The sequence below is a fragment of the Cadophora gregata genome (assembly GCF_030347475.1).
Source record: "Cadophora gregata isolate MNR1 chromosome Unknown scaffold_3, whole genome shotgun sequence".
Lineage (NCBI taxonomy): Eukaryota > Fungi > Ascomycota > Leotiomycetes > Helotiales > Ploettnerulaceae > Cadophora > Cadophora gregata.
This window is the reverse complement of record NW_026695926.1, coordinates 903,207-928,500: the sequence shown is the minus strand read 5'-3', so window position 1 is coordinate 928,500 and position 25,294 is coordinate 903,207. Positions and strand designations below refer to the sequence as shown.

The 25,294-nt window shown below is 48.0% G+C and overlaps 8 protein-coding genes across 10 annotated transcripts; 5 read left to right on the top strand and 3 right to left on the bottom strand.

Moving 5' to 3' along the window:
- Window positions 1–37: 37 nt before the first annotated feature.
- ONS95_008843 (uncharacterized protein) lies at window positions 38–2,726 on the top strand (the record flags this gene model as incomplete). Its single annotated transcript, XM_058502403.1, has 7 exons — window positions 38–89; window positions 319–1,273; window positions 1,320–1,417; window positions 1,466–1,869; window positions 1,920–2,403; window positions 2,455–2,602; window positions 2,657–2,726. The coding sequence occupies 7 exons, from the start codon at window positions 38–40 to the stop codon at window positions 2,724–2,726; spliced, it is 2,211 nt and encodes a 736-aa protein (XP_058361332.1).
- Window positions 2,727–3,645: 919 nt separating this feature from the next.
- On the bottom strand, window positions 3,646–4,907 carry ONS95_008842 (uncharacterized protein; the record flags this gene model as incomplete). Its single annotated transcript, XM_058502402.1, has 2 exons — window positions 3,646–4,344; window positions 4,545–4,907. 2 exons carry the CDS (start codon window positions 4,905–4,907, stop codon window positions 3,646–3,648), a joined length of 1,062 nt encoding a protein of 353 aa, XP_058361331.1.
- Window positions 4,908–5,755: 848 nt separating this feature from the next.
- VPS1 (vacuolar protein sorting-associated protein 1) lies at window positions 5,756–8,781 on the top strand. 2 transcript variants are annotated; one of them, XM_058502401.1, is made up of 5 exons: window positions 5,756–6,075; window positions 6,138–6,272; window positions 6,326–8,036; window positions 8,084–8,168; window positions 8,217–8,781. In XM_058502401.1, exons 1-4 carry the CDS (start codon window positions 6,029–6,031, stop codon window positions 8,114–8,116), a joined length of 1,926 nt encoding a protein of 641 aa, XP_058361330.1. In that variant the 5' UTR covers window positions 5,756–6,028; the 3' UTR covers window positions 8,117–8,168; window positions 8,217–8,781. The 2 variants fall into 2 exon arrangements, with proteins under 2 accessions (XP_058361330.1, XP_058361329.1); XM_058502400.1 differs by having other exon boundaries at window positions 6,326–7,715; window positions 7,763–8,781.
- A 2,316-nt stretch (window positions 8,782–11,097) lies between these two features.
- On the bottom strand, window positions 11,098–12,392 carry ONS95_008840 (uncharacterized protein; the record flags this gene model as incomplete). Its single annotated transcript, XM_058502399.1, has 2 exons — window positions 11,098–12,263; window positions 12,332–12,392. The coding sequence occupies 2 exons, from the start codon at window positions 12,390–12,392 to the stop codon at window positions 11,098–11,100; spliced, it is 1,227 nt and encodes a 408-aa protein (XP_058361328.1).
- Window positions 12,393–12,828: 436 nt separating this feature from the next.
- On the top strand, window positions 12,829–14,964 carry ONS95_008839 (uncharacterized protein; the record flags this gene model as incomplete). The annotated part of the gene is made up of 1 exon (XM_058502398.1): window positions 12,829–14,964. The coding sequence occupies one exon, from the start codon at window positions 12,829–12,831 to the stop codon at window positions 14,962–14,964; it is 2,136 nt and encodes a 711-aa protein (XP_058361327.1).
- Window positions 14,965–15,298: 334 nt separating this feature from the next.
- Window positions 15,299–17,338, top strand: ONS95_008838 (uncharacterized protein). Its single transcript, XM_058502397.1, has 3 exons — window positions 15,299–15,496; window positions 15,564–16,408; window positions 16,506–17,338. The coding sequence occupies exons 2-3, from the start codon at window positions 15,577–15,579 to the stop codon at window positions 17,195–17,197; spliced, it is 1,524 nt and encodes a 507-aa protein (XP_058361326.1). The 5' UTR covers window positions 15,299–15,496; window positions 15,564–15,576; the 3' UTR covers window positions 17,198–17,338.
- Window positions 17,339–18,093: 755 nt separating this feature from the next.
- Window positions 18,094–21,273, top strand: ONS95_008837 (uncharacterized protein). Of its 2 annotated transcripts, XM_058502396.1 has the most exons (8): window positions 18,157–18,299; window positions 18,351–18,755; window positions 18,805–19,175; window positions 19,222–19,326; window positions 19,383–19,574; window positions 19,646–19,746; window positions 19,797–19,872; window positions 19,931–21,273. In XM_058502396.1, exons 1-8 carry the CDS (start codon window positions 18,253–18,255, stop codon window positions 20,152–20,154), a joined length of 1,521 nt encoding a protein of 506 aa, XP_058361325.1. In that variant the 5' UTR covers window positions 18,157–18,252; the 3' UTR covers window positions 20,155–21,273. The 2 variants fall into 2 exon arrangements, with proteins under 2 accessions (XP_058361324.1, XP_058361325.1); XM_058502395.1 differs by having other exon boundaries at window positions 18,094–18,299; window positions 19,646–19,872.
- Window positions 21,274–22,383: 1,110 nt separating this feature from the next.
- Window positions 22,384–25,175, bottom strand: ONS95_008835 (uncharacterized protein). The gene is made up of 4 exons (XM_058502394.1): window positions 24,697–25,175; window positions 24,480–24,647; window positions 23,824–24,425; window positions 22,384–23,775 (listed from the first exon to the last, which is right to left on the bottom strand). Exons 1-4 carry the CDS (start codon window positions 24,814–24,816, stop codon window positions 22,839–22,841), a joined length of 1,827 nt encoding a protein of 608 aa, XP_058361323.1. The 5' UTR covers window positions 24,817–25,175; the 3' UTR covers window positions 22,384–22,838.
- Between the last annotated feature and the right edge of the window lie 119 nt (window positions 25,176–25,294).

The window sequence follows — 25,294 nt, the reverse complement described above, 5'->3', positions numbered from 1 at the left end:
CTCGACTGCTCCCCGACTCAGTGCCTCGCTCGAGAGAATGACCACCTTTGCCCGCGCAACTGATCGAGTTCTGGATACATTATTGCTTGGTGTTCACATACCTTCTGACTGAGCTTGTCGTTGACTCGCGCCAGCTACCTCAGGCAGTCTAGCCTCCAAGCGGCAACTCAGCTCTGCAACGACACGCCCATCTCGCCCAACATCAACATCACGAATTACGCCATCTGCCTCTGAATTGCTACGACCAGCTCACCACAACGCATTTACGACAACGGTATCTGGATATAGGGTGATCAGATACGCCTCTATAATACTCAGCGACCGGCGGCACTCCCGCAGAAGTCGTCCTGGCTGACGATCGCCAACCTTCTACATCCCCATTCATCACCGACGACCCATCCACCCCGAATACCCCCCTTCCACCTTCCAGCACAAGATTCTCAGCCCCAACTCCTCAAGATCAACAAATACTACAAGAATTACAACAATACACGAGCTCGTCTGCAAGCACTTCCGCAGTAGGCTCCCCAGCTCTCCTGCCTTCCCAAACCCAAGTCCTCGGCCGTCGACAGCGGGAAAGCTCAACAGATTCGGAGGAGCAAGACGGTATCCAACAGGGTCTAAGGGCTCCAGCGAATGCCCAGTCGAGCAGCAACGACCATCGAGCAAAACGAAGACGGCAAGGTTCTAGAATGAGATTAGAGGGAGAGAACAATAGCTCAAATGGGACCTCGAGGCCATTCTCCAATGGGTCGGGGCCTTCCGCCCTGCATAAAGCTGCACTCTCGAATTCTGCGAACGGCACGCGTCGCTCTTCGGTAGCGATGAACGGGTCGAATACAAACGGACACTCAAGTGGGAAGCAGAAGCCAACATATTTTGGCCACGACCGAGAAGAAGTGACTAGGATTTTGATACAGTCCCTTACAGACCTGGGATATAACTCTGCTGCTTCAAGTTTGAGTCAAGAAAGTGGTTTCAATTTGGAGAGTCCAACCGTAGCCAAGTTCAGAAATGCTGTGCTGGACGGAGAGTGGTCGCAAGCAGAGAGTTTACTGTTTGGAGGCTCACTAGAAGATGGAGGAGTCAGTATTGACGGAGATGGCCTAGTTCTACAAGAGGGAGTGGACAGAAATGTTATGCGCTTCTGGTTAAGGCAACAGAAATTTCTGGAACTGCTCGAACAACGGGATACGGGAAGAGCTTTAATGGTACTTCGCCTGGAACTCACACCCCTCTATCAGGACACAACCAAACTTCATTTCCTTTCAAGGTACATTCCAAATGTCTTCGCTCATGAATGTGACTAACATCTATAGCTTACTAATGTGCCAATCAACTGAAGATCTCAAGAGCAAAGCAGAGTGGGATGGAGCCGAAGGACATTCTCGCCAGCACCTACTCTCTGAACTTTCTAGTAAGTCTTATACTGCCTTGTGAAGCAATTTAAACTGACCATTGACAGAATGCATCTCGCCCTCAGTCATGCTACCAGAACACAGATTAGCCGTATTACTAAGCCAAGTAAAACGGAACCAGATAGACAATTGTCTTTACCACAACACTTCGGCGTCCCCATCTTTATACCAAGACCACGCTTGTGATAGGAGCCACTTCCCTCTTCACACTGTTCTGGAACTGGACAAACATACAGGTGAAGTATGGCAAGTGAAGTTTTCGAATGATGGGGAACGCTTAGCGAGTTGTGGGAAAGATGGAACCTGTCTCATCTATGAGGTGGGAAGCTTTGATGTGCTTCAAAATCTTACCAAATCAGAAGCTGGAATTGCTTCAATATCCTGGAGTCCTGATGATTCGATGATTGTCACGTGTGGGAGAGATCATCTTGCTATTCTTTGGGACACTCACGTAGGTTTTATCGAAACCACCATGAGAACGCTTTACTAACTTTTTTCGAGACTGGGCAAATACTAAAACAATTACCCCGCTTTGGGGAGCCTGTGAGCAGTTGCGTGTGGGCTCCAGATGGTCAAACTTTCGTGATAGGCTGTCTTGACAAGGAGCGAAACCTGAGTCAATGGAATCTTCACGGTGATACGATTTATGACTGGGGCCGAAATCATCGGATACAAGACATTGCAGTCTCACCAAATGGGCACTACTTAGTGGCTATGGACAACGAGACTCATCTCCACGTTTACAATTTTGTCACTCGAGAACTCGAGTATGAACTTGATATGAAGGTCACCATGACCTCCGTTAGTATCAGTCAAAACTCGCGGTATCTGTTGGTCAACAAGACCGATGGCGAGGCTCAAATGTTGGATTTAGACACACAAGCTACTGTCCGGTCATTCAAATCTGGGGTCAAGGGTGGAAATTTTGTCATCCGGGCAACATACGGCGGCGCCAATGAGAGTTTCGTGATTTTTGGAAGCGAAGGTAAGACGCGTTCTGCGAAATTATGATTTCGAGGTTGCTAATGTGAAACAGAGGGCCAAGTTTTCATCTGGCACAAGGAAACCGGCCAGCTGATTGAAAGATTGGAAGGACATGGCAAGGCATCGTGCAATTCCGTGTCCTGGAACCCGAACAACCCATCAATGTTCGCCACCGTTGGAGATGATGCGAAAGTCCGAATGTATGTTTGCCCTAAGCCAGTACTTATCTCACTTCAGAACTAACACCAGCCTAGATGGGCAGATGTCGATCACTTAGAAAGGAGGATATCGAATGGCTCCCAACGTCACTCCAATGGCCGGTAGCAGGCTCTCCGCTCATCCCCCAATAATATTTTTCACAGCATCAGTTCGGCGCAAAGGAAGACTGGATAACGCGACATGACACACTTATCAAGCATTATGGCATCATCATTGGTGGTGGTTGGCTAGCTAGCAGAATAACGCCCACGCAATAGGGGCATCCGGATCCGGCATTGTTTGGAGTACGGCTTGGAAACACCTCATATCGCATCACATCAACTTCACTTCAAATCACAGCACGGGGCACTTGGACGGGACTGGAGTGGACAGGGCCGGATCGGACCGGCGTTCGGATGTTTTTTCTACGCATGAACTTTCGCTTGGTCGCTGCTTTTCATGCGCGCGTTATTGATTGTTAGAATTAGAGAGTGCCTGTCTGGATATCTAACGCCTCTCCCCCTAGTCAGGTCAAAACAATGGCAGTTAGACCTGAGTCTGCAGCTGATAGGAGTGCGAGGAGTATGGCAGGTAGCTGAGAGTCGGTTGGTGCTGGCTGAAAGCTTTTAGCCGATGTCACTATTTACCTACCTGCTATGTAAAGTTAGTTGCAGCGAGATTACAAGACATTGAAATAGATCCAAACCATGTCTTGATAATTCGTGCCAGACGGTTTGACGAGCTAAAATATCCCGAGCAATCGCTGATGATAGTTAACGTAACCGAAAAACCTGTTTCCAGATGACAGGAACGCGGGAACACTGTCATATTCCACTGTTTGGTAGCAAGAGAGCAGATGCACAACACCTGCCTTTAATCTACCACTTGGTTTTCATTTTGGAAAGGAAACGGAAATGCAAGACAAGTCAGACGGCCAACCTAATGCAATGCAAAGACAAATGCAAACCCGCAGCACCCCTGCACCCATCAATCCTCATCTATACCAATGCTTCGCCCTCCAAGCGACACTCAACACTTAGGTAAGCTACACCTCATCCGCCCACGGAATGCTCCCCTGAGCCCCCTCCTTCTGTACCGTCCTCGCACTAGCCTTACACGCCCATCTTACCACTTTATCAAGATCCAACTCTCCTTCTCCTTCCCCTTCAGCCCTCACAACAGCAACAGCATAAGCACCCACAAACGTATCCCCTGCCGCCGTCGTATCAACCACCTTAGCTACCTTCTCAGCAGGCACGAACCCGCTCTTGATCTTAAACCCATCTTTCTTTCTATCCTCTCCAGAACCGGCTGTAGAAGATGCCCAAAAAGCGCCTTTCGACCCAAGTGTAACGACGACGTTCTTCACTCCCTTGGAGATGAACTCGCTAGTTACGACTGACCAGTCGAAAGAAGGGTCTTCAACTGATGCGACGGAGCGGTTGGTAAGCAGCGCGGCTTCACTTTCGTTGAGGTTGAGATGGGTTATGGAGGGGTAGATCGTTTCTGGGAGGGGGATGGCGGGCGCGGGGTTGAGGAGGATGGGTGTTGGGGGTGTGAGGGATGAGGCGGTGGTGATGATTTGGAGGAGAGCTGGAAGCGGAATTTCGAGTTGGAGGATTAGGAGGTTGGGGGGTGGGGTGAACGGAGATGGGATAGAGGGTGAAGGAGGGAGGAAGGATTGGGGTTGGAGGGTGGAGTTTGCACCGGGATTGATGATGATGCGGTTTTCGCCTGTGGTGGACTGGGTGGGTTGGTGTTAGCAAGTGACTTGATTGATGGATTTTCCGATATTGGATGAATATGACGGCTATGAAAGAGTGAATTTTGATGGTTGATGGTCACGAGACTGAGAACGGGAATGGGAATGGGGGATGGTTCGGGATCTAAGTGCTGTACAAGTATAGCGATTGGAAGGGCGAGGTGCAAGATAAACAAACATACCTCAACGATAATGACGGCCACACCAGTAGGCTGGTCCGCCACAACCTTGATCCCCGCCACATCAATACCGTCCTCCTTCAACCCCGCAATAATCTTCGGACCAAATTCATCATTTCCAACTGCTCCCACCATCTTGACAACAATGTCAGATTCAACATCGTCTCCACTCTTCACCGTTGACGGCGAATGAGGATTCGGCCTCGATAACCGAGCGGCAGCTACAGCTTGGTTGGCACCTTTGCCACCGGGTCCGGTATGGAATGAGGTTCCTGTTAATGTCTCACCACCCGAAGGGACGCGGGCTGTGACGCTGACAAGGTCGGTATTTAGAGAGCCGATCACGGTTATGGTTTTCGGTACCATTTTGATTTTGGTTGTGAGGTTGGTCGTCTATTTTGTCTGAGGTGGAAATGAAGGCGTTTTTATTATGAGTGGGTCGGAGGTCGTTTAGAACTTTGTTGGTACGTGAAATAGATGATATTGAAGTCTGGCTCGATGTGGTCTTGTTGTTGTTGTGGTCGCTTGTTAATTCCACCCCTGTTCGGAGGAAGGTGCACAGCGCTGGCTTTCAACTGGATACCGAAGCAGAACAGTATCCCGCAAGCTTCCCAGACCTTCACAATGACCAATCTTGAATAGTGAGCGAGGCTTCACCTGCGTTTGATGTATCTTCCTCGAAGAGCCCTGCGAATCGGATTGGTGGGAATGGCAGTGGTTGGTCGGTAGTTGAGGACCCAAGCAGATAACTGGTCGGTAAGATTGTGAGGAAATTTCCTACTCAGTCCTAGCGTACTGAATCAGAAGAGCTCCGGTTACTGTTCTCCGATTTCTGTGCGCTCACGTGCCCGAGTATTATATCGGAGCCTGGAGTGGGAGAGACGACGCGTCCCGAGTCGTAAGCCCAGAATGTCAGACGTCTCAAACCCTGTAGAGACAGAGAAATTTGTTACCTACAGTCAAAGATTTAGCTAGGCATCTAGGAAATGGATGTCTGTGGTGGTATATTTGCCCCGATCTTCTGACCCGATCATGAGCTGGCAAAAGTGGCTACAGTCAAACTCGGATTCTAACCCATGTCACGGGATGAGTTCTGTGTACAGTCTTCGGTCGTCGCTGATTTTATAGAGAGAGAAAACTTACAGAGTAGGTATGAAAGTCCTGGGTAAGAGCTTGTGATTTTTGTATTGACAGAGACTCGCGCCATTTGCCTGAGTTGAGGTCAAAGCCCCTGGTCATTGTCAGGGAAGTGTCTCGAAGATCTGTGGCGGTGCATCCAATCAAGCCACACACCCAGACATACCTAGAGTCGCGCCAAAGCTGCGTATGCTGCACAGCACATTCAACAACCAAGAAAGTCCACAAGTCCGCAAGTCCACGAGCCCGCTATCAACAACACCCAGATAATTACTCAACACGACTTCTAGAAGTCCCCAAAAGTACTCGAAACATCGCAAAATACATCAATAATTGCATCCCCTCTCAAGATGGCTGTGTCCGCACAGGGCGGTATCTCGGACCCCGGTCTCATCACGTCAGGATCCCTATTGCTCTTGTCCCCCTTGTTTTGCGCCGGAGTGCTAACACGCCTTGCAGACTGGTAAACAAGCTTCAAGATGTTTTTACGACCGTCGGCGTACAGAACCCTATCGATCTGCCGCAAATAGTAGTGGTGGGCAGTCAGTCCAGTGGAAAGAGTTCCGTGCTGGAGAACATAGTAGGACGAGACTTGTAAGCTGCCACTTGTCCCTACGGACCCGGACACTACTGATACAAAAGCACAGCTTACCTCGAGGTACCGGTATCGTGACTCGACGGCCGTTGGTCTTGCAACTCATCAATCGCCAGGCGGGACAGGCAAATGGAGTTAAGAACGAGGAGCTCATTGCGGGAGGCGATAAGGAAGCCAATGTGGACGAGTGGGGCGAGTTCCTTCATATCCCAGGGCAGAAGTTCCATGATTTCAACAAGATACGAGATGAGATTGTGAAGGAGACGGAGGCGAAGACTGGACGAAATGCCGGAATCTCACCTGCGCCGATCAACCTTCGTATATACTCTCCCAACGTCCTCACTCTTACTCTCGTCGATTTACCTGGTCTTACGAAAGTGCCAGTCGGTGACCAACCAAGAGATATCGAGAGGCAGATCAAGGAGATGGTCTTGAAGCAGATCAGCAAGCCAAATGCCATCATTCTTGCTGTCACTGGTGCGAATACCGATCTGGCAAACTCGGATGGTCTGAAGCTGGCACGAGAGGTGGACCCCGAGGGTCAAAGAACAATTGGTGTCCTCACAAAGGTCGATTTGATGGATGACGGAACAGATGTTGTGGATATTTTGGCTGGACGGATCATTCCCCTGAGATTAGGATACGTGCCAGTTGTCAACAGAGGACAGAGGGATATCGACAACAAGAAGGCAATCACAGCTGCGTTGGAGAATGAGAAGAACTTCTTCGAGAACCACAAGGCATACAGGAATAAGAGCTCTTACTGCGGTACTCCTTACCTAGCTAGAAAGCTCAACCTGATCTTGATGATGCACATCAAGCAAACCCTACCAGATATCAAGGCACGCATCTCTGCTTCCTTGCAGAAATACTCAACAGAATTGCAAGGCTTGGGCGATTCTATGCTAGGCAACAGTGCGAATATTGTCCTGAACATAATCACCGAATTTTCGAATGAGTGGAGGACGGTACTAGAAGGAAACAACACTGAATTGTCGAGTGTCGAGCTTTCTGGTGGCGCCAGAATCAGTTTCGTATTCCACGAGCTCTATGCCAACGGTGTAAAGGCTGTGGATCCATTCGATCAAGTCAAGGATATCGACATCAGGACTATTCTGTACAACTCGTCTGGATCGTCACCAGCACTTTTTGTTGGAACTACCGCGTTTGAGCTTATTGTCAAGCAACAGATCAAGCGCTTAGAAGAGCCCAGTCTGAAGTGCGTATCTTTGGTATATGACGAACTTGTCCGCATTCTCACTCAACTACTTGGCAAGCAACTTTTCCGCAGATATCCAGGGCTGAAGGAGAAATTCCACCAAGTTGTTATTGCATTTTTCAAGAAAGTCATGGATCCAACGAATAAATTGGTGAAGGATTTGGTTGCAATGGAAGCATGCTACATCAATACTGGTCACCCAGACTTTTTGAATGGGCACAGAGTAGGTTCTCGACCACTAATATCAAATTACACACTAACAAATTTTAGGCTATGGCAATCGTCAACGAGAAACACAGTGGGGCAAAGCCCATTCAGGTCGATCCTAAGACTGGCAAGCCAATGCCACAATCAGCAACCCCAGTTCGCACAACCAGCCCAACACTTGGTGCCATGGGTGGAGAAGATGCCAATGGCGGATTCTTTGGAAGCTTTTTCGCATCAAAGAACAAGAAGAAGATGGCGGCAATGGAGGCCCCACCGCCAACACTCAAAGCCTCTGGGACTTTGTCTGAGCGGGAAGGAATTGAAGTCGAGGTCATCAGTGGGTTACCAAGTCCCTTGCATTCTGGAAATATCTAACATGCATAGAACTGCTCATCAGCTCGTATTACAATATTGTAAGAAGAACGATGATCGATATGGTCCCGAAAGCAATCATGCTCAACCTCGTCCAGTAGGTTAACCTTACCTCATCGTAATGTATACAACTGACAAGTCATAGGTTCACAAAAGATGAGATGCAAAGAGAGCTGCTCGAGAACATGTACCGAACCGACACGCTTGATGAGCTTCTCAAGGAGAGCGACTACACCATCCGCAGGAGAAAGGAGTGTCAACAGATGGTCGAGTCTCTATCACGTGCAAATGAGATTGTCAGCCAAGTCCAATAAACTCACACTCGACCTCGGAATGAACGCAGGCGTATACCCGGCTGAGGATGAGCCAACCCGGAATTGCATACCCCAGCACACAATGAGCTGGCTCCCTAGGCTCTTTATTCATCAGCATCCTTTTCAAACGATACCTCTTCTGCCGCGTAATGGATACGTGGACGGTGATGAACTTCAGCATGATGGATTTGACAGGCAGACAAGACAGCAAGACCTGTCATAGTAAATGGTGGCCGCCAGCATGAGGCGAATTGGCAATGCGAGTCGAACGAATGGAAGATTGTATTGGTTCTTGATTTCTCCACGCGCGTGCGTTTCTCGGCTGCTACCTACCTCCCAACAACCAGACATTCTAGATAGTATGCAATGCAAGAGATTCATTATCTGCCAGCCAAGCGAGACACCTCTTCTCCTCGAGCACACGAAAGACAAGTGTCCGTTCAACCAGGTAACGTATGATAGTTACTTGCGTTTCATTATTACCTCCTTCCCCGTCCTCCAGTACATTCTCTTCCTTAATTTTCCACTCTCTCCGCAAGGCGACATTCCCATGCACTTACCCACAGATACAACCCGATACGTCGAGGCTTGACAGCTCAACCCAGTCTCGGCGATCGGACACAGAGATCATGTCACACCACTTTGCGTCACCTCTCACACCTAAAGATTCTCTCCGCCAACTCTCCGCGGGCCTTTTTTCAGGCCCTGCATCACCTCGCATACCGCAGCACAAACACGACGCTCAAAGGCTCAAATCATCGTTTACCTACATTCTCCACCGCTCTTCACCACTCCCATGTCGCCTCCGGCTTTTCGTCCTCGACTTACATTCCACACTGTCCCACAGACGCCTGCCAGCGAACCGGCAACCCGGATATGCTATCCTAGAGCGCGGATGGTGGCAGGTCCTGTGGGAGGGGGGAGGTGGCTGACCGATTCCTGCCGGCAGTGAGATACACTGACCTGTAATCGTCGCGCTTGAGCTTGCGAAGGGGGGACATTGAGTCGCTTCGAGAAGGGCAGAGAAGGATTGCTGCTCGCCTTCGGTTTCTGTTTCTATCTCACCCCCCCGAGCTGTGCAAGGTAAGTGAAGACGAGGTTTAACTTTCTCAACGAAATTTCGAAAAAGCTGGTTGGACTCGCTGGCTGGCCGGTCTGCTGGACTGTCGAACCACTCCACGTTCATGTTTATGCGTATACGGTGTGATCCTGCGGCGACTGGCGGGCGACCGATCTAGACGATCCAGACAAGTTCACTTCGAGGTTTTTCCATTCCCTCAAAAAAGGCGTAAGGGCAACAACATGTTCGGTTCATTGCCGAGGACGGCTGGCGCTCGGATACGGGCACATAACGTACCAGAGTTGCCATACTACTGGCTGGATACGAGAGTAGAAAGTGTTGAGTTGAGGACCTACCTATGTTTGATGACCTTATGGACCTATGGACGGATGCACTGACAACAAAACATGCAATACCGGATCGGAGCCAAGATGTGCACCGTGAGACGGTATCTCGCCTTGCATACGGTACGTACGATTCCTATGGAGCTCCGCAAACGGGGTAGGTAGCAGCAAAAGGAATCTAGAACAACTGTACTGTGGGCCCCTGAGTTCTTCTCGAAATCTAGTATTTAAGGTACGCACTGTGGAAGGGGGGACTGTTGGTTCCGGAGCAAGCTATCTTGCTCTTGTCTCAGTCACCAACCAACTCTGCCGCTAGCATCCAATCCAATCCTAACCCCAAAAACAAATCCCGACGTCCTGGTTACGAACGATCGAGCCCCCTTTCCTTCCTGCACCTATCGGATATTTTCCGAGTGGTTCCATTGTTGCTTCTTTAGCCAGTCAGCCCGTCAGTCCTGAAAGTGCAGCCTCTAAACTTTCTTTTGGGGGAAAGACGGGAAGCGAAGCGAACCGAGCTACGTAGAGGCTGAACCTTGCTCCTTTTATCCTCGAGTTTATTATTTTCATGAGAGCACTTTTCTTGAGGGGCTTATTTGGCTTCACTCCATTCATTCGTTCTTCGTACAATTCACTCGCTGAGGTTAGAGGATGGCTATTGCTGTGAAGGATCTCGGATCTGGCGGTGCCAGTGCCTGTGTTGCTGGTAATGGAATTGGGTTCGCCGCGTTTCGAGGTAGAGATACGGCACGTCAAGGGAAAATTGCAGATACTCTTGCTGTCTCTACCAATCCACCAAAGAATATGTCAAGGGGTGATCCGCCTTCGCCTCCCCCCAATCCACCGCCCAGTCCGTCCAGGATGTTGCAATTTGGTGACGAGAGGAGTGGATAGGTGAGTCTCGTCTGGTTTGGAGTCCGCCATTACATTAGCATGAGTGAGATGCTAACGGACTTCTTATTTGTAGAGACACATATACGTTGGGTCATGTCTCTCTCCCGACGGAAACGAGACAGGAGTAAACAATCACCGGCACAGCTCTACACGAACGAAAAACGGCGAGGACAGCGACGTGGGAGCAACAAAAATGAAGAACGGGACAGTTGTAATGAATCTTTGGGGATGGCTTGTTGCCGAGAAGGTGGATACGAACACACACTCCACTCATTTAGTCGTCATATTGGAGTAAAATAGACTTGGGTTGGGAGGCGTTCTCTTAGAAAGTCTTAAACAGTAAAGACTGAAAATTGTTCGGAAAAGGAGTTGGGAAATGAATGGATAGGAAAATGATCGTAATAATATCTCCTTCGCTCATAACTTGGAACCCGACTTCCTTACCAAACCCCCATTCTCCACCTCGAAGTCCTTCCCTTGTTTCCATCCTAGCCAGTTGCTCAATGTTGCTTCTCCACCTTCCCCAGCATACAATGCTGTCCCGGAGTAACTCCCGCCTTCGATTCCCGGACCTTGTCCAATTGATGGATCTCTGGACGCTAAGCCTTCCGACACAGCTAAGCTGGGAGTCTCTCGTAGAGTGACGGCTGGTCTTTGATCGCCTTCTCTACTTGGGTCTGTTTCTAGCTCCCCATATTCCAGCACAGGCGTACAACATGCATCCGTCTCATCAAATACCTTCTCCCATTCTGATCTCGTCTTCTCCTTGAACAGCCTCTCAAACGTCGCTTTCAGCTCAGGCCAAGTCTCCCTGTCATTCCTCGACTTCTCGATTCCCTTTCCGGACAACCCCAATCCTTTCAGAAGTTCGGCAAAGAATTGCGGCTCGAGTGCTCCCACAGACATGTGTTTCCCATCTTTCGTCTCATACGTGTCATACCACGGACACCCCGTGTCCAAAACATTCTCTCCCCTAGGCTGATCCCACATCGGAGTCTTCAGCATCATCCTCGGGAATGTCGCCAGATACGAAGCCCCATCCACCATATTGGCTTCGACGACCTGACCCCTCCCACTCTTCTCCCTCGCCATCAATGCCAGTAAAATACCCTGGAACAGAATAGCTCCTCCGCCGGCGAAATCGCCGAGTATATTCCCTGGCGCAATGGGCTTCTCGCCTTTCCGACCGAGGAGAGCAAGAGCACCGGATACGGCAATGTAATTTATGTCATGGCCAGCCATGTTCTTGTATCTCCCATCTCTGCGGAACCCAGTCATGCGCCCGAGTATGATTCTCGGGTTGATATCCAGCAGGACAACTGGGCCCAGACCTAGCTTCTCGAGGATGCCAGGGCGGAAAGGGTCGATGACAACGTCTGTGTGCGGGAGGAGTGATTTGATGAAGTCCACACCGTTTGGAGACTTAAGATCCACAGCTATAGAGGACTTGTGGCGCGTGAGGAGGTCGTTGGTTGGTGGTGGGAGCTTGGAGGAGTTGGTTGAATGGGTAAGGTTTGGGATTGCGCGGTCAATTCGCAGGACTGAGGCACCATTGTCTGCTAGAAGAAGGCCTGCGAAGGGTCCTGTCGCATGTAAATCAGTATGTAGATCATTTACATGTGTGTATCTCATCAGAAGTGGAACTTAATACCAGGAGCAAGACCTCCAAACTCTAATACGCGGATGCCAGTCAAAGGGGGAGGTCCTGTCATTATGTATGTTTCTACGGCGGCAATTGTAGGATCACTGAAGTCTCAAACAAGTCAGAGATGTATTGAAGGAAAGGAGGCATGATGATAGTCTTGTGAAGCTATCAATTGTTGATGCCGGGTGGCCGAGGTTGGGATACCGAGCTCTTAACAGCTCCAAACGCGGGGAAGCTTTGAATCACGTGTCAGTGGATTTGGCCCGAGACCCCAGGTTTTCAAACTCAACTTTCAGATATACCAGGTAATATAGGACACGAGTCCCCTAAATATACCTCTTCTTTCTCAGATCAAGCATATACGAATAAATGCATTGTAACTTCATTACCTCGCTTAACATAACTGCAAACTTTATCAAAGGGAAGAGCTCGCCTGGAAGTCCATAAGCGATGCTTACTCTTTTCTTCACCCAAAATCTCTAACAGTTTTCCCATTCAGCAGCATGACTAGTCCAGCAAGTTACTCAAAAAGCGAGAATATATTTCCAAATCGCCCTCACTGGGACGAGAACGGTGTATTCGTCCAAGCTCGGAACAAATCAGCAATATGCTGGTGTCCAAAGGATCTGCCTCCGGATCCTAGTCTCTGCGCTCAGTGTCAAGATCTACGTCTTCGACACTTGATACTGTGCGAAGCCCAAGGTCGAATGATTGATCTTGGGAAGCTCGATGTCATGATTAGACGTCCAGAATGTGACCTCTGTTCGATGTTTGTTCTGGGTTGCAAGCAAACGTGGCGAGACACGGATTGGGACGATGAAGGAACCGGAACCGGAACGACAGTCTACTTGAATGCTTTGGAAATCTCAAGACAGCGTACTCAAGGATATAGACTGCATCTCTCGGAAATGCACACGGGGAAGCCGTTCCAGTGGGTGGAATTTGATGTGGTGTTCAAGGGCCATGGTGCTGAAATCAAGGCGGTCGAGAAGTCTTTTGAAGCAAGTCCAACAGTTGATCGTGATTTTCTCAGAACTAGCTTGAAAGAGTGTGAAGGTAAGCATGAGACATGTAGGGAACCTCAGCTGTCGACACCAAAGGATATGTGTATTATTGACTTGGAGAACATGAGTATCGTGCCTGCTCCGGAAAGTTGCAGATACTGTGCTTTGAGCTATGTTTGGGGCAAGGTGACCGAGAACTGGTTAACACTGACCCGAGAAAACAACATCTCGCTTAGCAAAAAGAATGCACTAGCTGGGGCACCTCTTGCTCAAACAGTCAAGGATGCAATGCAACTGTGCGTTGAGTTAGGGGAACGGTATTTGTGGGTGGATAGTCTTTGCATAGTGCAAAACGATCCAACATTCCAGAAGCAGCAGATCGACATCATGGACACCATATATGCTTCTGCTACATTCACCGTTGTAGCTGCTGCTGGCAATCACGCTAATGCTGGTCTACCCGGCATCAGTACATGGCAGAGATCTGCCGAGCGCCAAACCACGACAATACAGGATATCGAAGTCAGTAATACGATTCCTGTGTTGAAAGATACCGTGGAGACGTCAGTATGGAACAGTCGAGGGTGGACGTATCAAGAACATATGTTTTCAAGACGCTGCGTCTTTTTGACGGATGCTCAGGCATACTATGCCTGTAATCAAGGAGTTCAAAACGAGAGGCCAGATCGACTTGTGGCAGAGAACTGGTCTATAAATCGCTACAAATCTTCTCGGCGATCCCAAGATTTCATAGATGCGTACAAGACGAATGTCGCAGACTACTCTCTGCGATCATTGACCTCCCAAGCGGATATCCTAAGAGCTTTCCAAGGGGTCCTAAACGACATGTCCAAAACATTCTTGCAAATCTTTCACTATGGACTACCACTCGACAATCTCGCCGATGCGTTGCTCTGGCAACCAGCACACAAATCCATCAGAAGAGATGCACCTGGAGTCGCCATGCCATCTTGGTCATGGGCAAGCATGAATGGTGCGATTAAATACTCTTTCGTAGAAGTGAGAATCACGACTACATCAACGATACCAATCCCGGGATTCTGGAAGGAAGACGAAATGCCAGAGCTATTGCAAGCCATCCTTAGACCCGACAAAGACACACCTTATCTACTAGGGGGTTCTGGGCCTGAAGAGTCAAGCAGATTGGCATTCTCGACACAGTGTTCTGAAATGTTCTTGAAAAACAGCGTTCCCTTCGATTACAAGGACAATCTCTGGACAGACTACACGCAAGACATCGACCAAACACAAATATCCATCGTCAGTATCCTCCCAAGAAAAGACACATGTGCGACACATCCAGCAGGGTTCATTGAGCTTGACAAGATCTGGGCCACTGAAAACCTTTCCGATCACAATTCCCAGCAATCCTGGAGCTTCATTGCCATCTCTGTTGCTGCCATGAAAGCAGACGACATCATGAATCGCTTCTTTACCCAGAGGAGAAACACCACATACCCAATGGTATGGAGTAGGAATGTGAGAGAATTGGTTGTTAACGTCATGCTGGTCGAGTGGGATGGTGAAGTTGCGAGGAGGCTGGGTGTTGGGAAGATATACTTGGATTTCTGGGAAGATGCTAATCCCCAGACGAAACTTGTGACATTGGAGTGAGTGTTTTTAAGAATCTAGCTTCATCCTTCGGGGTTCTGAGCGGTGAAGACAAAAGTTGGCGTAGGCAGTCAAGCAAGGTAGTCAGTCTCCTGAACTACCTAAGTATTAAAAGCTCCACTGGCTTATTCTGCGCCACATTACTTTATTTATAAGGGAGTTAGAATGGTCCTTTTTTTTGCTCAGCTACGTGATATTTGCTTCCATATTCAGCTTGGTACAATAACTAATAGAGCTGAGTATGAGTCTGAGTCACAAGAATCTGAAACGAGATGAGTTTATGACCTCGACTCATTGTCCCACAACAAACAAGTAGGTATGTAAGCGAGCGCGCTACACTGGTGGGCTCGAGTAGCCTAAGCTTAAATTAGAGCACTATCCTCTCACATAGGTGCTGTAGGCTATTCCACGTACGGCCCGTCAAGCACCATAAGTACACTAAGAATGAAATAAAATAAAAGCATCCTCGCTTATCCCACATTCATCTTCATCTTATCCGTATCTACTTACCTACAGACTCTAACAAGTAAGAAAGGTGACCTCTTTCTAGTAGAAATTATTTTGAAAGACTCTTCTGAGATATCATCTAATCTATTATGCAGATATAGATTTATCATGGCATCTTGGTACCAGCTCCCTGAAGAGATTCGTCGTGCGGTATTGGATCCCTTACTACACGACGGTTGTCGCTTGGCCGATTTCGCTACAGTATCAAGAGAGTGGCAAGCGATCATCGAGAAGCACACCTTTTCTCGGATCAAGCTGACGCCGTCACGCATCGGCCAATTGGGCTCGATGGTTCCTCATCATAGGAGGAGCCTCGTGGGCTACATTTGGCTTTGCTTAGAACTCCCAGAATATGATTGCTTAATGTGTGATCCTCAGGATCAGGACTCATGGGGCTTGAGCAGCACAGGAAACATTCTGGTCACTAAATCTTTCCAAGCTCTCTTCTCAACACTCAGCGTATGGGAACCAAGCGGTAGCTTGCTGCTAGATATCAGCATCTACTCCCCCAGTGACTCAGAGCACTGGTTCAAATATCTGACCTTTGAGCCTGATGTTCTTGCCAATACATCTGGGCAGGACCAACACGCGATTCAGACCATGCTAGCAAAAGCCAAAGCCAAGACTGAAGTTACCGACCACCACCACGGATGGGTTGCTGGTAGTCGAAAATCCGTTCCCTCCGATACCGCTGTTGAAAAACTCTTTGAAGAGATCATGGACCTGGGGCCTTTCGATGACGACGAAGAAGAGAGCCAGTGGTGGAAGCAACTTCCATTAGTTCCGGCAATCACAGGTGTGCTGCTTCGTCAGCAGAACCGGCGACGATGGAGGCCAGCCACGTTGGGACATATCTTTGCCCTTCTGCCGGGACTCCAGGAGATTCACTACGAGCCTTGGAGAGAATGGCTAGATATCCAGCAGCGTTGGACAGACGAATGTGAGCACCGCGACGTCAATTTATTTGGCCCCTAACTTCCGTGTTTCATTCGACCTGTTGCGTGCTTTTCACCTGCTAACACTCGTATTTTTCGCAGCTTTCTGCCTTCTTTTGGATTCCTTCTCTTCCGACCGACTACGGAGACTCGTACTCTTCGAGAATTTTGACCAGACGTACCCGGCTAGCTTCACGAACCTAGGTTGTGACCCTGTCCGAATACCATCCTCTCATGTCAGTCGGGCGGTTGCTAATGCCAGTTTCTCCCTTGAGCATCTCTCGGCATCGTTCATAGTGGAAGCTAGCCAGTTTTTTGATATTCGAGAGCTTTCCTGGACGTGGCCAAATTTGACATGGCTTGCGTTGACTTCCAGACTACTCAAGCCACATGAGAGCCCGACAGAGTTGGATAATATGCTCAAGGCAGCAGCAGAAGCGGCCATGAAAATGCCAAGTCTTGAAACAATGGAAATTTGGAACGGAGACAAGGGATTAGCGATGTTCTTCAGGCACCAGAGCGCAAAGGGAGCGCAACCTGCTGTGATAACCTGCAGAGGAACTTGGGAATTAACCTTGCGACCTCTCGTCATCCAGGCTTGGGATGCAGTAGCAATGAGGGATCGAGGCCAAGGACATGTCATTGTCAAGGAGGTGCTGGATGCTGGTGTTGTTATCAGGTGTCATGGTGATGCCATACGCCACCTAAATCTGTCCAAACCGATCATTCGCCCAGTTTCATTGAGGCAGATTCAGATGGAGTATATGCTACGAGAAGGAGTGCAAATCCAATAGCTCAATCTCTTTTACTAGTGTAGTATAAAGGATAATGGCTTAATAGCATGTTTGAAATAGTGCGATAGGAATGGCCATGTTCCGACAAAAACGGAGGGGGCGGCTTCAGATTCGCATTATTGCTACTCTTTGATAGCTCTTTTTATGTAGCTAAATTTCTCTACGAGGCCAGTAATAATACTTCGGTCTGAATGTTCGTTATTAGTAAAACATCTATACTTAAATTTGTGTTCCTTCTTTATAAATGGCATTATTTCGATCAATATACTTACTGGCTAACGGGTGGCGCTTGCCCTACCAAGCCTGATGCGTGAGACGCTCCCATTGATTTCTTTAAGGCAAGGCACTGTTCTCGATTCCATAGATGACTCAAAAGCAGTGAGCCCAAGATCTCGTCTCTTCCGTCAGCAGATGTTCCAACTTTTCGAGATGAGGTATACAGTCTGATTGGAGCGCAAGTATCCTGGCCAGAAGCTTTCGCCTCATCTGAGATCCCGGGGTCTTCACGACGACCCACTATCTGACATATCCCGATTCCTGATCTTCGAAAGCATGGGACCAATCCGTCTTTCTAGGTTTCAGTGGCAGAGGCACCCGCACAAAGTACAACAGGTGAGGAAAAGCTGCTGCGATTGTTCACCGTTTCATGACGTGGTATGATGAGATCATACCAGCCATTATTCCGACTCTTTAAGTCTTCTCGTATTCTTGCCAGCAGCACCTGTGGCCCAGTCCTCGGCAGGATCCCCCATGCGCGTTCTCGTTTTTGTCTTTAGCCTGAATGCACAATGGTGGACAGTTCTTTTTCCCCGGAAAAACTTCCGTGGGGGCAAGCGTTCTCCAGCCACGGAGAAATCGGTATTTCCAAAAGTGGAGAGTACCAGAGAACAGTGATCAGCTGTTGTGAAGGGCCGATAAATACGATCCAGGTGGTGCTAAAACGTTGCAATCTCATCAAGCTTAAACAACTATATAAGCATTGTGTAGAATGATTCCCAAGATTGCTTGTCGTTTCTCCAAGCTTTCGATATTTGGGGCTCAATATTAACTACATCATGGGTAAACTTTTCAATATCTCGCTTGCGCTGTTTGTATGTACTGGGTTCGTCTCAATAATTTTCTCAAACTAGACTTTGTACTGATGGAAGTATAGATCATTCCTATTTGGATATGATGCTGGTGTTATGACGGATGTCATTGCCAGCAAAAATTTCCTCGCCTTTTTCGATACGACGAAGGATTCGCCAATCATTGGTGCAGTCAACTCGACCTTCAATGGCGGTGCGGTGTTTGGTGCCCTCCAAGGCGGCCTCACCATGGACAGATTCGGACGAAAAATCACTATTCTTATGGGATCTCTCATTTGTCTCGTTGGAGCTATCCTTCAATGCACTGCTCAGAATCTCTCCATGATTCTCGTTGGCCGAATCCTCACCGGCTGGGCAGTCGGTCTGCTTTCAATGGCTGTACCAGTATACAATTCAGAGTGCGCTGCACCGAAAATTCGAGGATTAATTGTTGGTCTTTCGCAACAAATGATTGGCATCGGCTTTATCGTGTAGGTACAGATAGTGTTATAGCACATGAAAATATCTAATTATGATAAGGTCCACATGGGTCGGATATGGATCTGGGACAGCTCCAGCATCGAGCAGTATTCAATGGCGTCTTCCACTTGCATTTCAATGTTTGCCTTGCGCTATTCTTGCTGCTGGAATCATGTTCATGCCCGAAAGCCCCCGTCATCTCATGGAGACAGACCGCGAGGAGGAAGCACTTAGAGTTCTCCGCAAACTCCATTTCACTGGTGCCAACGAAGATGAAGTCATGCAAGAATTTCACGAAATCAAGACGACCATAGCTGCAGAGAAAGCCATCACTGTACCAGGCTGGAGGATCATGTTTACTGTCAAGCAGTGGAGGACGAGGCTGTTTCATGGTATTGCTGTGCAGTGTTTCACGCAATTCACAGGGATCAGTAAGTCAAGGGAGTCAACATATATAGCCAGAACTGATCAGTGCAGATGTTATTGGATACTACCAAACGACAATGTACGACGCTCTGGGAATAACAGGCAACAGAAATTTGCTTGTTGCAGGTATCTACAATTGCATGGGACCACTTGCCAGTAAGCAATTCAGACAATTCACTGGGCCGAATTCAATTGGCTTATCCTGCGCTTAGATCTTATATTCATCGTCTTTTTGATTGACCGTATTGGTCGACGCAAGCCACTTCTCTGGGGAACTATTGGCATTACCATTGCTCTTATCTGCGAAGCAGTTGTCAATAGTCAAATCGACACCGAGAATCCACAGAAGGGCCTTTCAATTGCTGGAGTATCTTTTTTGTTTTGTGTCACCGTCATATTCTCATGTGAGTTCATTACCTTTCCCAAAAGAAAAATTTCCCACCACTAGTAGGATATAAGACTAAGACTGGGACAGTTTCTTGGGGACCAATCTCATGGGTCTACATGTCGGAAGTTATGCCCATGCAGATCAGAGCTCGTGGAAATGCATTTGCAACGGGAATTGGGAACTGGCTGGTGAGTGCTAGACATGAAATTGCATCAAAAAGTACTGATGGTGCGTTTAGGTATCTACGTTCTGGGCCCAAGTCTCACCAACAGCCCTCAAGCATCTGACCTGGAAGTTTTATTTCCTATTCGTCGGTACGTGACCGTTCTCGCACCACTGCCTCTAGAAAGTTCTTCAACTCACAGAATCTAGCATGGAATATCGTCGTCACCTTTCCCGTCGTCTTCTTCCTCTTCAAGGAAACAAAGCAAGTCAGTCTCGAAGATATAGACTTACTCTTCGGCGAGCGTGCACTTGGTACGTTACCAGATGATCTCAACAAGTCGATCACGCATGGTGCGGACACGGTTGAAGACGTTGCTGTTCCAATGGATGCAGAAAAAAGAGCGAAAGCCGAGCAAAGTCAAGCTGTTTGATATAACGAAAGACTTCGAGGTCAATGAGATACTGCTCGGTGGTCTCGGTAGCATAGAATTTTCTGGAAATTTTCGACGGTGGCAGAGTGACCTACTGGAATTACCCATATACTTGTTTGTTTCAGTAGCTGCGACTTTAGAAGGAGCGGCAGAGAGCCATGAGAACTGTTCACACATCGGTTCAGTTCAATGACAAATCTCCCGCACCGAACACGTACGTTTCCTTGCATCTAGTGAGGTCAGGAGGTCCTGGTGGGCGGCCCAGCGGTGATGTAGAATCTCTTTGTCAACATATCGAGCCCAGTCCCAGAATTGCAGAGCACACTTGGTCAGACAGAGTACGCAAGAAGGACAAGCCGAGATCAGGACAGCTTCTTGCATATCCGAATCATTTCGCATGCAAGTAAACAAAGCCATTGATTGAGTCACTGCCGAGTGCAACATGCCGATAAGCGAGCCTCAGAGTCTCCAGAAAAATCTCCACTACAAAGAAAAATCTGAATAGAGCCCTCAAAGCGACAAAAAAAGAAGTCCGAAAGTTTCGATTCTCAAAATGCAAAGATTCTAGGGGAAAAGTGGTTCAAAAGACAAAAATGTAAATCCAATGATAGCAATTCCTAGTTTCGATCTAGGGACCTCAGGGTTATGAGCCCCGCGCGCTTCCTCTGCGCCAAATTGCTTTGTCGATGAGGACTTACAACATCAATTTCTTTGCTGAATTGAAATATTTATGCTTAGTTCGCTAGAAATACCACAGAATAAAGAAGAACGCTATGATGTAATAGAGTGCTGGTTGTGAGTCACAAAGAATTCAAGCGAACTGGGTGTGCGACTCACTGCCCCACAAAGATATGAAAACGGCAGTTTATCGGATTTTTGGGCCTGTTAAGTCATGAATTTTATATTATTTGCCAGTCGGGCTGTAAATAATCGAATTCATATTCGTATCAAAGTGCGGAGAATATATTTGGAAATTGATCTGAGTTCTATTCCGAAAAAGTCTGCGGTAAGCGAGACAAAAAGGTGGCGGGGTAAACATAGATAGTTTTCGTATTGCGAAGTTTAGATGGTACAGTGTTTAAGGAGGCAAGAACGAACGCAATCACTTGGTGGTGCATGATACTATTTCAAGTAAGAAGTTTTGGTCTTTTGAGCAAAACTAAATTAAACTTCGCTCAAAATATCTTCTGTCATATCCTCCTTGCCAAGCCTGCCTGAGATTTCTCAGTTTGCCTCGATAGCTTGAAGCCTTCAAGGTTTGATCGATTGGAGATCCGGCCCGAAATTGACTTCTTGCATAGAGATGACCTTGGAACTCAAGAGAATTTGGACTACAATGTGTAGAGCTGTAAACATTAACCTCCACATTTTTGAGATCGGAATATACCAGCGACGATTCCACTAGTGAGATAGAATGTCAGAAAGCTTGAGGCGATGAAAATTCCAGGGAAGAGGACATAGAAATCGGTGGACAAAAACCAAGGACCATCATGAAAAAGGTTACCGAAGCTGTGTATGGTTGAAACGGACTCTGTAACCAGGTTCTGCAAGCTCCGTTATTATAGGCTCTTCGAAGGATGATTAAATTGTACTTACCAATGCGAGAGATAACCTGCTCCTACATGCAGCAGGATTTACAGAAACATTCCAAAACTGGAAAAGTCATAATCTAAATTCGGAACATAGAAAGGTAGGTATGCTTTGCCATTACTAGTTCGGTGAATTCGGTATTTAGGGTCTCTGGATCTTGTGATTTACAGCACAAGAATCTAAAGTAATAATCCAGATGTGGATTGAGGAAAGTAATAGTTGGCTATATGGGCAGGGGTCGGGCCAGCTCAGGAAATGTCCCGGCGACTACTTGGAAGGGGATCTCACTATCCATCATCCCTATCCATTTTTGTTTACTTCGTATTACAGTAGACCTCTATTACTCAAGATACCTCCGCCTGCGTGTTCTATACACTTCTAGCATTGCTCTTTTATAGCTACTTGTTGACTCGTTACAGGCTCAGGGCTGAGAGCGAAGCCTGCGGGATACTGGAATATGAAGCTACCCTGCCTCAAGTGCTTTGGATCGAGCTCCTTGAGCCTCGTCGTTTTGGGCTTTGGCGAAGACGCAGAGGGTAGAAAGGTCGTTTGGTGCGCCTACTGGTAGTCCTGGTATTGAACAAGAGGGCAACAATGAAAGAGGGTACTTATAATAAATAGAGAAGCAGGTGTTATATGTGTTTGCGATGTTTAATTTCACCCTATCTACTTTATGACCTTATACAAGTACTTTACAAATGTCGCAACTCCCGCTTCGCTCCCCCCCGCTATCCCCTCCATCCAACCCAGAGTAGAAGCAATGAAAAAGCCAAGCCAAGCCCCAAAGAAAACCAAACAAAATATCAAAAAAGAAAAACATTATCATTCATCAATCATCAATCCTCCGAACCAAACCAACTCAGATCGGTACAGTTAATCCCAAATCTGCTGCAACCTCACGCTGAGCTCTCGCCTCTCTCTCAACCAAACTGGACCGGATCGATGATGCTCGCTATGCTCTATGCATGTTTTTTGTACACCGTCTTATGCAAATTGATGTAAAAAGGCAGAACCTTTCTGTAGGACTCCCGCAATGATGATGCGTCCCAGGTGAATCATGTGCGCCTGAAAATGCCGGAAGAGCTCAATGGCATTTATATAGCTGGCCATCGGTTTCGTATCCCATCCGTCCAACGACTGTAGAGAACATCTGCAAGTTGCTTGGTGTGCTCCATGCCTGGAACGACTTGGCCTGGTAAGTTGTTTAGTCGTTCCGGATCAGGTTGCATACTGGTCTGTCTTCGACGGTGCGACTTTAGGTGTGGGTTGTTCTGGGCCAGCACAAGCTTGGTGGGAGACTTCTGTGGTGTTCCTTGGGGTGTCCCATCTCTGCTTGAGGCTTTGGAAGGCAACAGCAGTGATGAAAGTTTGGGATCATTCTGAACTCTCTCAATCATAGCCTTCAACAACTGATATTCCCCTTCAGGGTCAACAGCGTCCAGTGCGCTCCAGGCATCGGCTAATCGTGACAATGCTTCCCTCTTGGCTTGATTGCCGGTCTGCGCATGAAGCTCCTGGAAAGATGGATCCACGATCTTGTTGAAGATTCTTCGCCCTAGCACTGCCTCTTTGGTAACTGTCTCGGTCATAGGTGGCCTGTTCTCATCTCGGGTAGTTGCCGGAGCAGAAACATCGGAGTTTACTTGGGCAAGTGTGGAGTTGTCCGAGACCCGACGGAAAAGTCGCACAGTCGACCCTGTATTCCCAAAATTCATGTCCGGTTGTAAGGGTCGCTTTTGACTACTCGCTTGACGGGGTTTGGTGGGTGACATCAATTGAACAATGGACGGTTGTTTGCGAACCGTACCTTTCTTCATTGTGACAGGGGGTGGTGAAGAGTACTCAAGTGGTGAGTCCTTAAGTTCCAGTCGCTTCATTGCTTCCTCTGCTCCATTTTGCACGCCTTGACCATTTGCATGTATGACCGATAGCTTTCGTCTCTTGGTAGTGTTCTTGCGTGGAGCTATAGTTGCTGCTTTGACCGTGTCGAAGACCCACTCATCTGGCTCGTTCCTGGGGGTCATGGTGTTTCTAAAATTGTCAGTAGATGTGGCGGAGTCTTCTAAAGTCCAAACTTACAAAGTTTCTTCATAGAACCTAGGATGTGAAGGACGAGTGCGACCTCCATCCCATTCCTGCTTTCTCTCCACTAATTCCTGTAACGCCTCCACCTTCCCAGCACTCTTTATGAATTTGTGCTTCAACAGCTCCTTGGCCGATGGTCGCCTGTCGCAATCTTTGACAAGACATTGCGCAACAAAGTCCTTGAATTCTTTGCTGTAATTTGGACCCTCCAATAGTGGTGCTGGTGCCTTTGGAATGTGAAAGAGGACCTTCATAGGGTGGATTGAGGCATTCGGAGGTTCGCCGTTGACCAGCTCCATCGCCGTGATGCCCAGGGACCATATGTCGGCCTTGAAATCATAACCAGCCTGCTGTATAACTTCCGGTGCCATCCAGAAGGGGGTTCCGACAAAGGTATTTCGTTGTGATTTTATGTTGGTAAGTTGCGCTGCAACGCCAAAGTCGGCCAGCTTGACTTTCCCAGTCGTGGAGAGCAATACATTTGCAGCTTTGATATCTCTGTGTATCTTCCCTTCCTGGTGCAGGTACTCGAGACCGAGCAGGAGCTCGCGACATATGATTGCGATATGGGCTTCGTTGAAGGATCCAGGTTTAAGCTATTGCTATTAGTAAATAGCCCATGGATATACTGCAGAGCTTTGACAACATACTAAATCAAGACAAGATCCACCTCCTAGATACTCCATAACTATCCATAGCTTGTGCCCTCGGAGGAAACTTGCTTTGTACTGGGTTACGAAAGGGCTGGCGCAAGTGCTGAGCACGGAAATCTCCTGTTGAATTTCTAGGATATCATCCTCGCTGGATTCGAGATCAATCTACAAACAAGTCAATAAACTACCAACAGAAGCTGTCACGGACACGTACATGTTTGATTGCGACCACTTCTCCAGTTGAGCGATCAATTGCCTTGTATACGGTCCCAAAGCTGCCACTTCCAAGCTCCTCTAGCACTGAGTATTGGTTGGCGGTCCCTTCTGCAGACATATTGCCGGATTTGCAAAGCAAGAGCGTTTGGTTCTTGGTATGCGGCGAGCAATTCTGACAAGAAGGAGCAGCGGGCGCGAGGGACGATAATAGGGGTGAGTCTGGTGTTGAGTTGGGTGCTGTTTGCTATTGCTGTATTTCCACACTGCGGGCGCCGTTGGCAAAGAAACAGCTCAATGTCAACAAATGGTGCAGGGGCCGCCCCGTGGTGCCATGTGATGGCTAAATGTTCCCAGTATGTTCTGCGGCAATTGATAGAACGGGGAGAATTGTTGATGTGCGAATAGCTTCAATTACGGTCGTATGTAAAGATGTCCAAAGTTTCTCAGAAGTTACAGAATAATGTTGCATGGCCTTGCTGCAGGTCTGTCCGATTGATACGGCAGGGACGAAGGACGATAACAAAGGCGCTTAGTGGAGCTTGGGCCACCGTCAGGGATATCAGTTGCCCAGGGCAACGCCGCACCATCCTTGATTG

Coding starts and splice junctions, on each gene's coding strand:
- VPS1 (XM_058502401.1), top strand. CDS start 6,029: ATGGCTGTGTCCGCACAGGGCGGTATCTCGGACCCCGGTCTCATCAC. Junction 6,273..6,325: donor AACATAGTAGGACGAGACTT/GTAAGCTGCCAC, acceptor ACAAAAGCACAG/CTTACCTCGAGGTACCGGTA. Junction 8,037..8,083: donor AATTGAAGTCGAGGTCATCA/GTGGGTTACCAA, acceptor TAACATGCATAG/AACTGCTCATCAGCTCGTAT.
- ONS95_008838 (XM_058502397.1), top strand. CDS start 15,577: ATGGCATCTTGGTACCAGCTCCCTGAAGAGATTCGTCGTGCGGTATTG. Junction 16,409..16,505: donor GCAGCGTTGGACAGACGAAT/GTGAGCACCGCG, acceptor TATTTTTCGCAG/CTTTCTGCCTTCTTTTGGAT.
- ONS95_008837 (XM_058502396.1), top strand. CDS start 18,253: ATGGGTAAACTTTTCAATATCTCGCTTGCGCTGTTTGTATGTACTGG. Junction 18,756..18,804: donor ATTGGCATCGGCTTTATCGT/GTAGGTACAGAT, acceptor AATTATGATAAG/GTCCACATGGGTCGGATATG. Junction 19,747..19,796: donor CGGGAATTGGGAACTGGCTG/GTGAGTGCTAGA, acceptor TGGTGCGTTTAG/GTATCTACGTTCTGGGCCCA.
- ONS95_008835 (XM_058502394.1), bottom strand. CDS start 24,816: ATGTCTGCAGAAGGGACCGCCAACCAATACTCAGTGCTAGAGGAGCTT. Junction 24,648..24,696: donor AAGTGGTCGCAATCAAACAT/GTACGTGTCCGT, acceptor ACTTGTTTGTAG/ATTGATCTCGAATCCAGCGA. Junction 23,776..23,823: donor AGGTTCTATGAAGAAACTTT/GTAAGTTTGGAC, acceptor TGACAATTTTAG/AAACACCATGACCCCCAGGA.